At 51.6% G+C, this 14548-nt stretch overlaps 4 protein-coding genes across 4 annotated transcripts; 1 reads left to right on the top strand and 3 right to left on the bottom strand.

Moving 5' to 3' along the window:
* Window positions 1-818: 818 nt before the first annotated feature.
* Window positions 819-3197, top strand: HD553DRAFT_880 (beta-tubulin 1 tubb1; the record flags this gene model as incomplete). Its single annotated transcript, XM_046184564.1, has 10 exons — window positions 819-830; window positions 927-1006; window positions 1130-1198; window positions 1284-1632; window positions 1754-1903; window positions 1988-2325; window positions 2409-2465; window positions 2547-2645; window positions 2720-2822; window positions 2902-3197. Coding segments are annotated over 10 exons (1284 nt in total), but the record flags the coding sequence as incomplete, so codon positions are not given.
* Window positions 3198-3932: 735 nt separating this feature from the next.
* HD553DRAFT_353520 (uncharacterized protein) lies at window positions 3933-5303 on the bottom strand (the record flags this gene model as incomplete). The annotated part of the gene is made up of 4 exons (XM_046183779.1): window positions 3933-4074; window positions 4138-4216; window positions 4307-4782; window positions 4855-5303. 4 exons carry the CDS (start codon window positions 5301-5303, stop codon window positions 3933-3935), a joined length of 1146 nt encoding a protein of 381 aa, XP_046039944.1.
* A 961-nt stretch (window positions 5304-6264) lies between these two features.
* Window positions 6265-7410, bottom strand: HD553DRAFT_302096 (uncharacterized protein). The gene is made up of 4 exons (XM_046178694.1): window positions 7190-7410; window positions 6962-7111; window positions 6647-6862; window positions 6265-6567 (listed from the first exon to the last, which is right to left on the bottom strand). Exons 1-4 carry the CDS (start codon window positions 7315-7317, stop codon window positions 6492-6494), a joined length of 570 nt encoding a protein of 189 aa, XP_046039943.1. The 5' UTR covers window positions 7318-7410; the 3' UTR covers window positions 6265-6491.
* A 4705-nt stretch (window positions 7411-12115) lies between these two features.
* On the bottom strand, window positions 12116-13401 carry HD553DRAFT_302093 (uncharacterized protein). The gene is made up of 5 exons (XM_046178693.1): window positions 13136-13401; window positions 12998-13078; window positions 12577-12939; window positions 12415-12516; window positions 12116-12344 (listed from the first exon to the last, which is right to left on the bottom strand). Exons 1-4 carry the CDS (start codon window positions 13249-13251, stop codon window positions 12441-12443), a joined length of 636 nt encoding a protein of 211 aa, XP_046039942.1. The 5' UTR covers window positions 13252-13401; the 3' UTR covers window positions 12116-12344; window positions 12415-12440.
* Between the last annotated feature and the right edge of the window lie 1147 nt (window positions 13402-14548).

The following is a 14548-nucleotide window of genomic DNA, read 5'->3' as shown; positions in this document are numbered from 1 at the left end:
AGTCACCTCTCCTATCGGCTTATTATTTCTTTCTTCAAACCAGATAATCAGAATAGGGATCTTCCCAGAACCGCAGTTGCAGCTTCGGGCTACCGTCGAACGGGACGCGGCGCGTGATGAAACAGCTTGACCGAGCGTCGCGTTTCGTTTGTGGAGGGAACTTCATCTCCTTGAATCCTGACCACGTCGGAATTTGTGAGAGGCTCTTAGATCAGCGGAGCAGTACGTAGTGACGATTTGGTTATACATGGTATACAGCTGCTTTGACCAACACTTCGGGACTCACCGCTTGACATGAAACATCGGTCGCCGGATCGAGGGAACGCGTCGGTTGCCAACTAGAAGCGCGACGCGTGCGGACGCCTCTGCGCTTGCCACGCCCACGCCCAGCATTCCCCCACCTCCAGCTAGCCAGCGAATGTCAACAAAGAAGATCGACCTCGTCGTGATGAACATCAACGACATCCTCGCCTCTTCTCTTCTCTTCTCTCTTCGCCGTCTCTTTCAACAACTCTCCTTCAAGTTCCGTCTCGTTCTTCTTCCCGTTCGTTCCGTCAGCAAGGTCGAAATAGCTCTAGTCCTCAAATCTCTCGTCAAACGAAAAAACAACAACCTCTTTTTAACGCGTCTTCGATAATCATCAAAAAGTAGGTCGGCGTGATGGCTATTCGACACGGCATGACACGGGAAAGGGTCATTCAAGAGTTCAGGAGCTGATGCGTATCTCTCTGTGTCTTTCGCTATCCTCCTCTTTTTCCGCGGCCTCTTGTCGACTTACCTTCTTGCACCTCGGAATCACATTCCACCCCTGCCAGTGGGTCGAGAAATCAGTAAGCTCCCATCCCCTCTCATTCACATAATGTTCGCCCTGCACCAGCTGATCTCGACCATAATCACGCCTGTGAATCCCTGCAGTTCACCTCCAGACCGGTCAATGTGGTAACCAGGTCGGATCCGCCTTCTGGGACGTGTTGACCCAGGAACACGGGATCGACGCTAGCGGAGCGTGAGTCTTTAATGTCCTCTAACTACCAGATCGTGATGTCTACTCTTCACTCTCCGGAGCGGGGGAATGGTGAAGATAGAAAGTCTGAAACTGACTTCTGGTTTGGTTGTTCCTGGCGAGCAGTTTCGTCGGTCACTCGGAGACCCAGTTGGACAAGATCAATGTCTACTTCAACGAGGCTTCGGCCAAGAAGTGAGTCGAAGCCTTTTATCCTTCGGAGCTTCCCGCAGATTTGCTCATCCTCTATAACACACTTCTCGCTCCGTCGCTTGCGCAGGTACGTCCCCCGAGCCGTCCTCGTCGACTTGGAGCCCGGTACTATGGACTCTATCAAGAGCGGCCCCCTGGGAAACCTTTTCAGGCCCGATAACATGGTCCACGCTCAATCCGGTGCCGGAAACAACTGGGCCAAGGGTCACTACACCGAAGGAGCCGAGCTCGTCGACCAGGTCCTCGATGTCGTCCGAAAGGAAGCCGAGGGGACCGATTGTCTCCAAGGGTTCCAGATCACCCACTCGTTGGGAGGTGGAACTGGGTCTGGTATGGGTACGCTCTTGATCTCCAAGATCAGGGAAGAGTTCCCGGACAGGATGATGTGCACCTTTTCGGTCATGCCCTCTGCCAAGGTGGGTCGTGCGATTCATATTCGGGCTTAGTGCGAAGCTGACAAGTTCATCTTCATGTGGCACAACGCAGGTCTCGGACACCGTCGTCGAGCCTTACAACGCCACCTTGTCCATCCACCAGTTGGTCGAGAACTCTGACCAGACCTACTGTATCGACAACGAGGCGCTTTACGACATTTGCATGAACACCTTGAAGATCCCCAGCCCTCCTTATGCCGACTTGAACCACTTGGTCTCGCTCGTCATGTCCGGTGTTACCACCTGTTTGCGAGTGAGTGCGAGGTCGGGGTCGGGTCTCGTCATCGTAGTCTGGAGCTCATTGTTTCTCTTGTGTCGTTCCGGTGCACCTTCGCAGTTCCCCGGATCGTTGAACTCGGACTTGAGGAAGCTCGCCGTCAACATGGTTCCCTTCCCGCGTCTCCACTTCTTCATGGCCGGTTTCGCCCCTCTGGCCGCCAGGGCTTCTCAGCAGTACCGAGGTCTCACCGTCCCCGAGCTCGGTCAACAGCTCTTTGACCCCAAAAACTTGATGGCCGCTTCCGACCCCAGGTCCGGGAGGTACTTGACCGTCGCTACTTACTGGCGAGGAAAGGTCTCGATGAAGGAGGTCGAGGATTACATCTACACCATGCAGACCAAGCACTCGGACCAGTTTGTCGAGTGGATCCCCAACAACGTTCAAATGGCCCACTGGTGAGTCCATAAATCTACGATAGTGCCTCGTGGTCAAGGGGATCGTGTTAGGCTGACGTTCGGTTGCTTGTCTTGCCCCGCAGTGACATTGCCCCTCGTGGCCTCAAGATGTCGGCTACTTTCATTGCCAACTCTACCTCGTGAGTCCTGGTGCCGAGTCAGCTCGATAACTGGTCGATTTCTTAAATTGACCCAATCACCTGTCATCTCTCATCATCTAGCATCCAAACCTTGTTCAAGCGTGTCGGTGACCAGTTCTCTGCCATGTTCAGGCGAAAGGCTTTCTTGCATTGGTACACTGGAGAGGGTATGGACGAGCTGTAAGTCTTGCTGGAGTATCAGGCTGTGAAGAAGAAACGCAACGAACTGATCGCGGATTCGTCGACGCTCGCAGCGAGTTCACCGAGGCCGAGTCCAACTTGCAGGACTTGGTCGCCGAGTACCAGCAGTACCAGGATGCCACCGCCGACGACGAGGAGATCATGTACGAGGACGACGTGAGTTGGACTGGGTCGCCTGTGTTTGGTAGCCTCTGCAGAAGCGCTGACTCGATTGCATCGTCCTTGTCACGCACAGATGCCCCTCGAGGAGGAGCAGATGTAAGGAGCCGGCGATTCGCTCTTCACGAGCCTTGAAATCACTCTCCCTTGACCGCCGACGCATCAGCTCGGTATTGACGACCTTTCGACCTACTCTGGACACGAACGACGACGAACACGGAACTTTTCCCCTTTCTTCCTCAAACACACGCTCTTTTGCATCTTTTTTTTGCTACGACATGTCTCTTTTTTGCTTTCGCGGGTTATCCGAGGATCTGGCCAGCCTCGTGTCTCTTATGAGACGGATCTCCCGGCGAATGGCGGTGTCACCTTTTTCTTCTCCTTGTAACGAAATATCTGTCTGGGGATCTGAGCGCTCCATATCAAAATCAAACGATGGACAGAGATTTGAAAGCGCTGCGAGATCAGAAGTCGAAGCGACCCGACCTCAGGCCGGTTGACACGATCTCGCCGGTACCCGTGACGGGAAATGTCAAGGTGAAGGCTACACTCTACCTACTTGGCTCGTCGCTCCTGGATTTTACCCGACTGTGTTTCGTCTCAAAGCTCGTCCCCTACCGGGACCGAACTGCTTTGGGGCGTTGGAAGAGAGCAAGAGAAAAGAATGACATCGATCTGCCGGCCAAGAAGAAAGACGATATATGATACAAAAAAGCCAAGTCTCGTTCCGCTCGCTCGAGCTGTGATATATACATGCACAAGATGAAATTCTGATACCGGGCCACACTGACTGGAGATAAATAAAATATGACTTGTGCTTACGCCTCCCCGAGGGCGCATTGCTTCTTTGCCCGGAACCGTGAGTTGAGGCTTGTTTGCGTTCTCTCCGCAAATCAGTCCGCGGCGAGGTGAGCGTATTCGTGACGTTTGCATACTTCGAGTATGTTCTTTTTTTCTTTGTTGAGGCGGGTGCTGGCATACGAGCCGCTGCGCGTTTCAGAAGCTGAGGTGCAAAGTTCACTTAGCGCACGACGGACGTCACACAGGCGCTCCCAAGGTACTCACATCGACTGTGTGCGATCTGGCGGACTTTGTTTCTTCATTCGATCAGGTCTTGGTTTGCTTCTCTTGGACTGGTCCTAAAGAGTCGTATTCCCGGTTGATGGACGTTGGGGACATGTCCCTGTAACGTTTCACACGAGCGGCAAATGCACGCGCATGGTTGGCGCAGGAGCTTCGTCGTCGCATACTGTTCGGAAAGGTCAGCTCGGTCAGCTGTCCCTGTAGTTGGTTGGGTTCATTTGCCACATACGGATGTTCTCCCTCTTGCGATCCGGGAGGAGGATTCGGCAGATCCAAGACGGAACAGATGGGACACAGCTTCTTGAGTACTGAAGCATAGTAGGCAGATAAGGATCAGCGAGATGGATGACCCCATTGCTCCGCTGCAACCCTGCCTCGGCGTGATAATCTTGGCTAACCTAGTCTACCCCGTCTGCGTCTGATGGCTCTGGGCACCATTTTCTTGAGCAACCGAAGGGTTGCCGCGCTTTTCAGGGAAGGTGGGTATCTCGGTCCCGCGTTCGACACCCGCTCTCCTCGCTCTGCCACCTTCTCCGATCCGGCTATGTCATTCATGAATAACGGATGAGCGGCTCTGATCTCAGATAATCCTCTCGCCAGTGCTTCGCTTCTTTTCGCTCGCTTGCTTGCTGCTCGCCTTTTCTTCGCCCGCTGGCTCATCTTCCGTTCCGCCTTGTTCCCTTTAGGCGCTATGGGACATCTGGCCAAGAAAGCAGGAGAGTTCGAGGTTGAGGATGGAGCATAGGTAGGATCGACGTATTTGTTGTTGCTAGCTGGACGGAGAGAATATCGAGTCGGCGTATGGGGAGGGGTGTAATTTTCCTTGAGCGTCGAGTCGTCGTCCTCTCCATAATCCGTGCTACAGGCCGAGCTCCTACACAGCGTATCAATGTTCTAGCTCGATTAGTCACAGAACGCAGAACAGGCCATGTCTCGTGAAACTCACTCGCTTTCCTCATCGTCCCATTGAAAGTAGCGAACAGAGGGTACTTCATCCTCAGACGGTTCTTCCATCGCATCGTCTAGCGATTGAGATTCCGGACCAGATAATTCCTCTTCCCAGCAAAAGGGATTTGGCTGGAAGGCTTCTTCCTCCACCGATCCCGGACTCGCAGTTCTCTCCATCTGATGACCTTGTTGGCTCGGTAGAGAATCTTCCCAGAACATCAAGACGACCTCGTCATCCTCGACATCTTCCTTCGTCCTTCCGTTACCGTCTCGTTGTTGTTGATCGTGATTGTAGATGGTAGGAGAAGCGGCATCCAGATCGACGACAGGTGTAGGAAGCAGGTCTATCCAGTATAAAGCTTCGATTCCATCATCATCTTCGTCACTGCTCCCATCCCTGCTGCTACTCAAGCTTGCCGTCAAATCGATCGTGTCGTCCAGTGGCATCTTCTTTGTTCTTCCTCCCCTCAATGTCAAATCAGTGGCAAAGCTGTCGTGAACGTACGATATTGGTACGATTGTGTATTCAGCATGATTGGTATGTACCGATGTACGAACATCCCGAACATATCGATATACTGCTCACCAGATCACCAGCCGCTACCGGTTCTCCCTACCGTTTCTCGCTTCTTCCTCCCTCGTGTTTCGGCCGAGTATGGGTCAAGCTCGTCAAGACAAAGAGCAATGTGGAAGAAGGGATCGTCGATGATCGTCGATGGGAGATTGTTGGCGTTTGATGCTCTTTGGCAATCAAGAACGGATGGACCAGCTGGTTGATCTTAGATGTGCTAGAAGAGACACAAGTCGACTATGGGGACTGTTGGGAGACAAAAAGGCGACGAAAGGATGTCAGCTACTGCCTCGAGTTGGTTATGGAAAACAATCGCGACCAGCAGACGTGCTGTGATGTGATTTGAACGCTGATGCTTCTACGATCGATATGTGAAGCCAACAGATATACTCAGTCATACTTACTATTCTTCCGAGCCGAGAAGAACTGCTTTGTCCTGAAGCGGCGGATGCGGGGGTCGGCGAAAGCGATACGAGAACCGTCAGTTGGCAAGAATGTGATCGTGAGCTTCGAGGTCCTTTGCCGGCTCGTTACCGCTCCCGCTGGCGGCCGAGTAAAGTCCCAGAACTATCTCCTTTCTGTAGGATAAAGAGCCGTCCAGCTGGTGGTCCGAATGCGATGCGAGATGAGGATAAAGGATGTGGTGATCGGAGTGAAATGAGGTGCGACATTTGATGGCTTCGTTCCCAAGTTCACCTCGGTCACCGCACGCGCAAGGGCGAAATCGACTGCGGAATCGACCACCGGTTTGCGATACAACGCATAGATCTTTTCGCTTGGATCCCAATCACAGAAAATTAAGAGGAGAGATGGTCTCGGTATGGACATAGGGCTTATGGATATTTTGTGCATGATCTTAGCGATGACGTGACGGCTGCTTCGGCAGAACGCTCGTGATGAAAACCTGGCTGCGATTGACGATCGATAGAGCTGATGACGATCGATCTCTGCCATACTACTCTGTGCTACGAGATCATGACAACTTGATCAGACTAGAGAACGGAAGGGTGAAGTTGCCAGATGACAGTACGATGTGATGGTATCGAACGGTTGTCGTATGTCATCTACAACGCATCGAGCGCGGTACGAAGACGTTGAACGAGTTGCTTGAAGCCTTCGGGAAGGTCGTCGGCATCGAGACTGTTCGTAGACCCGTCGTTCGATTCGATCAGCGCTGCTTCGGCATAGAAGAGAGAGTCTGAAGCGACGAGGAACTCACTCAAGCTCGTACACCTCTTCGTCTTCGTCCGCGTCGAGTTCCTTGAAGTGCTTGTACAAAACGCCAAAGCAGAACAGCTCCATGCCAATGGTCTCCAGCAGCTCATCCTTGTTGAATTCAGCATCTTGATGGAAGAAGTTTTCTGCCATCATGAGGACCTTTCCCATGCCCCTGCCCCTATCCTGGAGAGCCGCAACCAAGGCGTAGATCAAGGGCCTATAGTACGTTTCCAAAGACCTCGTAAGTATGGCTACGGTGAAGTGTTACGGTCGGGCCTAGTGGGTCGATCCGTAACACGAAGCGACGACGACTCACCTGGCACAATTGAAGATCCGGAAGGGGTAAGGAATCCTCTCTTTGAGCTCTCTGATGCTGAACAAGCGAATGTTCCAGATGACTGAAGTGATGGTTGAATTGTTGTTGGAAAGGGAGTACCTTTCGACGAATTCCCTGGTGGAATGATGACTGTCAAGTTGAGTTAGCTAGCGTCCGAGCTGAGTCGATCGAGCGGATATCCGAGGGGGTCCTTTCATTAGAACTTACGACTTGGAAGATCCCAGCCCCATGCGCTTTTCAGTAACCTTGATCTTATCCTTCTGGTGCTTCCTCTCCTTCCTGCTTCGCTTCTGTCCAGCCTTCTGTTTGGCGAGCTTTCTGTTCTTGTAAGTCATTCTTGCGGTTGGTGAGGCACTTGCGGTTGATGAGCAAGGCTGATGGAAGAGAGTTGAGAGTAGACAAATCGAAGTTGGGTTCGAGATTCGTCGATACGACCTCGCCTTGCCGCTCGTCTACGAGCTACGATCGTTCTCGTCTTATAACCAGCGAACGTATGGGGAGAACGAACGAGCGATCCGAGCGAGCGAGGCGCATGCCATTCCCCACGCCCGCGCTTCGGCTCCGCCCACTCTCGGTAGCAAATTATGTCATTTACTTCCGATCGCGGGCACAATCGCCGAAGACTCGCTGGAATTTAGGCGTTTATATTCGTTGAACGCGGAAACCGTCAACAAATGACCCGCGTTGGCCGGATAGGCTGTGTGGGTAGCGTGAGATGAAGCGATCACCACCCCGAACAAAGGGTCAGCGTGCGGTAACTCCTGAGAAACAATGATCGAAAATCAGGGGGAAAACAATTTTTTGCACTCCAAGGCTCGCTCTACAAGATGAGCAGAGTTTCAGGCTCGTCAACCCCCGGAAAGGCTGTTTTTTGTGCCTTTAAGCCTGCCGGGATGGTGGCGATGAATACACGGTTGCGCGTGGTCCGCCGTTCGAGCCTGACCCAAGACGAATCGTTTTGCCACATTCGTTTCAGCGCGTGATCGATCTGTCGATAGAGAGCACAAGTTCGTTGAGCCTCGTGCTTCCCGAAAGACTACTGCTTTCTTTCGCAGGCTATAGATATGATCTGATCGGCCATGTCAGGGATATGAGCATACGAAGTTATGACAAGAGAACCAACGTAGCATGCACTAGTTTCTACAATGTTATCGATGTGTCATCTGTATTAACGGCGTATCTTCACGTTGTTCCATGCAGCCCCACTATTCCTGTTCAGGGCCTTGAAATATCCACCCTGGTGGAAGAGCTCTTTTGAAAATGACAAATAAACTTTAACTGGAGAGTGGCGGTCAAGCACACGAATGCTATAAGATTGATGTCACACGAGCATAGCGAGTGATCCTGGTATAAGATAGCCCGGATACATACAATAGCCAAAGAGTACATTGTGTCGTGCGTGCCACTCTCGGTATGGTGCAGAAAAGCTCTAGTTCGAGCGGATAGGTCTCCAACGTATCGCTGGATTTGTGTATCGGATTAATAAGATTAACAAACATCAGTCGGAAATAGCAGAACAACAGGAAGGACTATCAAGTCCCGTTCCATACGGCCGATCGACGTGTCCTCTCTAACAATCCCTCCCAGATGTGTGTCGGATCATAATAAAGCTTGTCTCTACACATCCATTCAATCATGCACCAGAGGTGAATGGGAGCAACCTTCCCTCAACACGACAAACTTCTCATGTCAGCCTTCTTCAAAAAGCGTTTGAAAACGGCCCCTTGAAGGCTTGTACGACCAAGCTAGTCACTTTATGTGGAGGCAACTTCCTTCCTAGCAGCAAAGATCCTCCATGGCGGTGAGATCCATGATTTGGTCTGGACGAGCTTATAGACGTCTGAGGGTTTATCCTGTGGCAAAACATGTGGCAAAACGCGAAATCGACTAGAGCGCCTCATTCGTAGTCGCTGCAGCCACGAGACTCTCTGGTATACGTTGGGCTGATCGCGGCGTCTGTATCTCCTTGATTGAATCTAAATGGAGGATACGATGTCAAGCTAGATGTGACGTTTGGCTCTACTGTAGCGCCCACTCGTAGGGCAGGAAAGCATCAGCGGGAGTACATCCTTCTTCTTTTATCGAACCCTGGCTCTCCAGATGTAAGATGGAGATGCGTGACACAGCCAATAGAAGCTCATGATCAGGGTAGAAGCTCATGATCAGGGTCGTTAAACGCTTCTCATCTCGGTAATCGGCAGCTTCAACCTCGCAGAATTCCACCCGATAGGTTCTGAGCAAGTTTCCACCATTGAGACTGATATTCATCATCATATGTGTCTCTTCTGCTGGCGCTCCTAAATTTGCTATGCCGCACAGAGCTCGCTTGAAGAGTTTCGATGTACTACATACAGCCCAGAATTCGTACGTGCTTGGCTCAGCTTGTCATCGCGAATTTCTGGCAATCACATCCATGTCGATCTGTCTATAAGTTCGGTTACAGGTCATACCAGCCTCACGCTGAAGATCCGAAAGACGTATCGGCATCGTCTGCGGCTCAAAGCGACCCGGTTTCGATGATCTGGGTTGATGTCGCTCCCCAAGGCTATTATTTTGTATATAGAAGATATTTGACATCGCTGTGACAAATTAGGTAGAATATCAATGAACCCGCGAGTGACCCCATCTGGACTTCCGATAGCGATTCGATTTGGCCCACAGCATTGATGATATACGTGCTCGTCTTGATCGCGATCCCGCCTCGTAAGTCTGGTCGAAGGGTGATCCGCTTACATATACCTCATAATCTGCTTGGAAAATCTCTGCCAAGCCAGGAAGACGTAGCTTGTATATGACATTTATCCGGATCATACTCACATGAAGGCTGCCAGAGACAACTCCAGAGCTGACCTCTGCGAGTACTGTATATCTAATGTCGATTGCGCCAAGCGACGCCTCGGCGTTGGCGATTGACCTCGAAGCTTGACTGGACATCAAGAACAGCTCGAAAGCTAGCTCTGGCAAGGTACCGAGGCTATCTTGTCTCTTCGCATGACTTCGAGGATTGCAATCGTACAGGCTCAACTACATCGGCTTTGCATCTTTGTTCATCTACGTTACACGATTTTCGATTCTCGACTTTGACAAGGTTTTGAGCATTGGTAGCGGCCGGGCGGCATCAAGATTCCAGTGCTTCGGATTGCCAGAAGAATACGATCACAATAAAGAGATGGCGGTGAAGGGGTACAGACGGTGCGTTCAGACGCAGGGTGCCGAGAGCTGTTGATGCTAGTGAGGGCTAGACGGTGGCGAGGCTGGCTCGGAGCCGATCGATGAGGGCGTTCAATGGCGGGAAGGTCGGCGTCATGCAGACTGTCATGATCATAATTCGATCGATCAGCCAAAGCTCAATAGATATGAAGAGGTCTCATACTGATAACGCTTACTCTAGCTCTACACCAGTGACAAACGGCTAGGCTCTGGCGAGGCTGACACGGAGACGTTGAACCAAATGCTTGAAGTCGTCCGGAAGCTCGGCATCGTCGAGGCTAAGGAACAGATCGATCAGTTCGATTTCGATGCATTGGAACGGATGGCCATCCAGGGCTTACTCTAACTCGAAAGTCCATTCCGGCCTCGGCTGTTCCCGGTGAAGGATCCAGAGGCAGATCACGTCGAACCCGAACGACATGTCCAGCCCAACCACCCCTCCCGGTTGATCCCAGACTCGATTCATCTGCATGTGCACCGTACGCATTTCTGCAGGACTCTCCTTTTCGAGGCTGGCGATCAAGGCATCCACCAATGCAACGTCACAATTGATGACCGTGATGGGATAAGGACCGAGGCAATGTTTGACAAGGGCAAAGGAGACGTCAATAGCATCGACGATGATATGCTTCGCGGATTTCTTGCCAGAAAGGGTGTGGTCCTTGACAAATTGGCTCGAACTGCAGCCATAAATGTAACGAATGAATAAGGACAAGATCGAACAAGGAAAGATAGGATACGTTTGCTTAGCAAACACGGCGAACTCACGTCTGGGATGTCGATGACTGTTTGGTTTGGCTCTGGGCTTCGACTCGCTTGCGGTCCTTCCTCTCAGCTCTCTTGCGTTCGCTAGAGGCGTAGTCGAAACAGTCAGGAACGGCGATCAGACAGAGCAAGCTAAAATCTCTATACTCACACGACGGCTCGTTTGTGACGTTTGTACGCCTCCTTACGGCTGGAGCCCGCCTTTTTTTTCTGCGGGATAGGGGCCATATCTCGTTCAAGCGTGATGACTTGGCTCAATGATGCGGGAAGGACGAAAGACGATATCTAGGTCGGTATAGGATGATCCCTAGGTGCTAACGCTGAAGGTGATACACTAAGAAGAAGATTTCGATGACAACCGAGCTTCATTCGTCTCTGATCGATCGTCGAATGATCAGATGTCGGGATCGAGGTCCTTTCTCGAATGAAGCGTTCCAGCCGTCGCTCATAGATCCGGAAGCAAACATAATCAAATGCCTCCGGACGCCCGGCACGATGGCCGAGCATGCGGGGAAGTTTCCCTTTATATACAAGAAAACGCGCGCTCCGTCCAACTGGTTCGCGTTGGCATAGTGGTTAGCGGTGTGGGTTATGGTACCCCCTGCTCTCACCTAACGTCGAACAACTCCTGTGCAAGGAAGTCCTCGGATGACCTCGCTATTGCAGGGGGCCTCGTCCAACCTGGGGTTGAAAGGGATTCCGCCTCTTTTTTTCTATACATTTTTGGGCCGTGTCAGGCCACGGAAAGGCTTCTTTTTGGCCTTTCAAAGTCGAGGACCAGGTGGTGGCGAGGTGCGCGAGATAGGTCAGGTCGCGCGTTCGATTCTACATCGAGTTTCAACGATTTTTGCCATATCCGTACATCGTTGTCAAGCGCTAGCGAATTCGCTACCCGCAGTATCCGATGATAGTGGAAAATATCGTTGCTTATACACCACAACTTGTATAATCAATAAATTCAATACAAATGCGAGTTAGGCAGATTATTGTACGTTTTAGAGCCCCCAGCGTTTTGTCGATCTCATGAGTATATCGTCTGTCCTGGTACGATATCCTGGTACGATCGTGTAGCGTTCACATCAATGAAGCACCGTCTCCAGCGCTCTATCTCTTTTCCATCGACCGTTTCTTTCCCAAGAGGGAATCTTTTTTCTTTTCCATCGACGTATTCATTTTATGCGTCACTCGTCCACTAGTACGTTACATGATCTTCGATTGCGTCAAACACTTGGAACGTCGATGGTGGTGGTCGTAGGGCTACGGAATATTGTTCAATCGGGATGCAGAGAGGTCACGGATGCCAATGAGAAGCTAGAAGTTGACGAGGTCGGCCCAGATGCGACAAAGGAGGACCGCAAACGCTTCAAGACCTTTGGGGCCGTCGAGACTGTTGAAAGTTGGATTCGATTAGCCTAAGCTCAGCGGAGATAAAGAAGGACAGACACGACGGTGCTTACTCTATCTTCGCGGAATTCGAGACCAGCTAGAGGTTCGCAAGCTGGCTGCGGAGACGTCGGACGAGATCCTTGAAACCTTCGGGAAGGTCCTTGTCGTCGAGGCTTTCGAGGGAGGGGTCGATTTCAGACTCGAACACGAATCGCCATACGGGTCGGACTCACTCTAGATCGTACGGTTCCCCGCGAGGCTGAGGCTCGTACTCAGCTGCCCACAAGTTCGACTCTTCAAGCACGAACATACAAGCCAATTCGAGCCCTACATCCTGTTCGATGTTGGGTTTTTGATCGTCTCTGTTCTCCTTGCTCATGATCCTCTTCAATGCGCTCATCGTATCAGGTCCTTCCTTCTCTAAAGCCGCGAAGAGGGATCCGATCAAGACATAGTCACAGTTGGAAATTTTCAACGGTTGGGGAATGAGGTCCTTGATATGGGCGATGCTGCATTCCAACGTAGTAGCAAGATAGCCGAGCATCGAGTATTTCTTGCTAAGGAGGTGCTTCTCGACGAAATCCTTGCTGGATTCCCTATGAGCGGGATGGTATCAGCACGCGAACGGGTACAAGAAGAACGGACGGGACTTGCCTCTGCCTGGTGCTGTTCTCCTCCACCTGATGTCCGAGTCCTTTCTGCTTTTCTGTCCTCCTTTCGACTCGCCTTTCTTCGCTACACCGAGTCCCTGGATCAGTCAGGTCTTTTGAGCTCGAGATAATACCCACTCACATTCTGAGTCGTTTGTAGGCAGGCTTGCGGCTGCCCGACTTCGACTTTGACTTCGACTTCGACTTCGACTTCGCCTTCGCCTTCGCCTGTCCTTTGGTATGAGAAATGGGAGCCATCTTGACGTACGTGAACAGGTAGGTGAGAAACTATTCGATCACCGACTGTCGATCTTCGCATATCATTGTACCGCAAAGGACGGTACTATATGGATGTATGGACGAGATCCAGGTTTTGTCGACGTCGGATCGTCGCGGAGCCGGTCGTTGTCGTCATGCTCTTCGGCAGCAAATAATGCATCCGATCGCCAAGCACAATGACCGAGAGCGCGCGTTGCCCTTCTAGTAAGCGTGATTCGCGTTGCCTAACATCTGGTGCGGACTTGCCTAGTGGCTATACGGGTGTGAACGGAGATTCACCACGCCATTCCCTGTCCGGGCTACTCTTCTCGTCACAACAACACCGTGACGAGAGGGGCAAAGATGGGTAACATCTTTTTGTACTTGGGAGACCCCGCTACAAGACCAGCGGTATTTTGGCCTCGTATAACCACGAGAAGACCTCTTTTTGGCATCCGAAGGTCGAGAAAGCGTGGTGGCGAGGTAGGTCAGGTCGCGCGGGTCCGGGGTTCGATGTCGTGAGTACTGCCAGACTTTTGACCAGTATCGTCAAATCATGAAGCGCGAGAGAGCGATCTTACAGCAGCCAGCAATCAGATAATGATTATCACAAGAACGCAACAACCGTCTCGTCCCGTCTATAATCACTGGAAGTGAGTTGTGAACAATATGTAATATCGCAGTTGGAGCGTTCGTTTCCGTATCACAGCGCTCCCGTCCGACATCTGATCATCTCGTCTGTCCTAGCCATCCAAAAAGCATCAGAATCGATAAAGCGTGTTCGACCCAACCTAAAACATGTTCTCAAATTAACCGCCATATCCCGAAGTCCCCTGAAGCCGTGACCTCGTCTTTTGCCACGCAAATGCGCTTCAATCGTTGAAGAGCTACTGCATATAATCCGTCTCTCTCTGCTTCCCTTCCTCGATCGTATGGAGACGATTCCTAGCCAGAAGTCGTACATCGGGGATTCTCGTATAGAGCATACGGTACCCATGCACCTCCTACCGCAAAACAATACCTCCTCGGATCTGTCGACCGAGCCACGTTAGAACGATGAGACATATTCTGGTGGGAGACGATACTCGATTGAGGCTCACCCGGCTTAGGCATAACGGGGTGTCTCGGTTGTCCATACCCCATGGTAGGCGGTGCTTGAGCTGAAGACGCTATGGGCATGGCGTTTGGGTAAGCGCCATGAGGGGTAGCGTAGAACGGTCTCGTCCCGTATGGGTATTGAGCGGTTGGAGGAGACGGGGAAGACGAGTTCGCGAGAGAGGGCACATAGCCGGGAGGA

Source organism: Filobasidium floriforme, assembly GCF_021052385.1.
Source record: "Filobasidium floriforme strain CBS 6241 chromosome Unknown HD553scaffold_1, whole genome shotgun sequence".
Taxonomy (NCBI): domain Eukaryota; kingdom Fungi; phylum Basidiomycota; class Tremellomycetes; order Filobasidiales; family Filobasidiaceae; genus Filobasidium; species Filobasidium floriforme.
The sequence above is the reverse complement of the archived record's forward strand: the minus strand, read 5'-3'. Positions and strand labels throughout refer to the sequence as shown.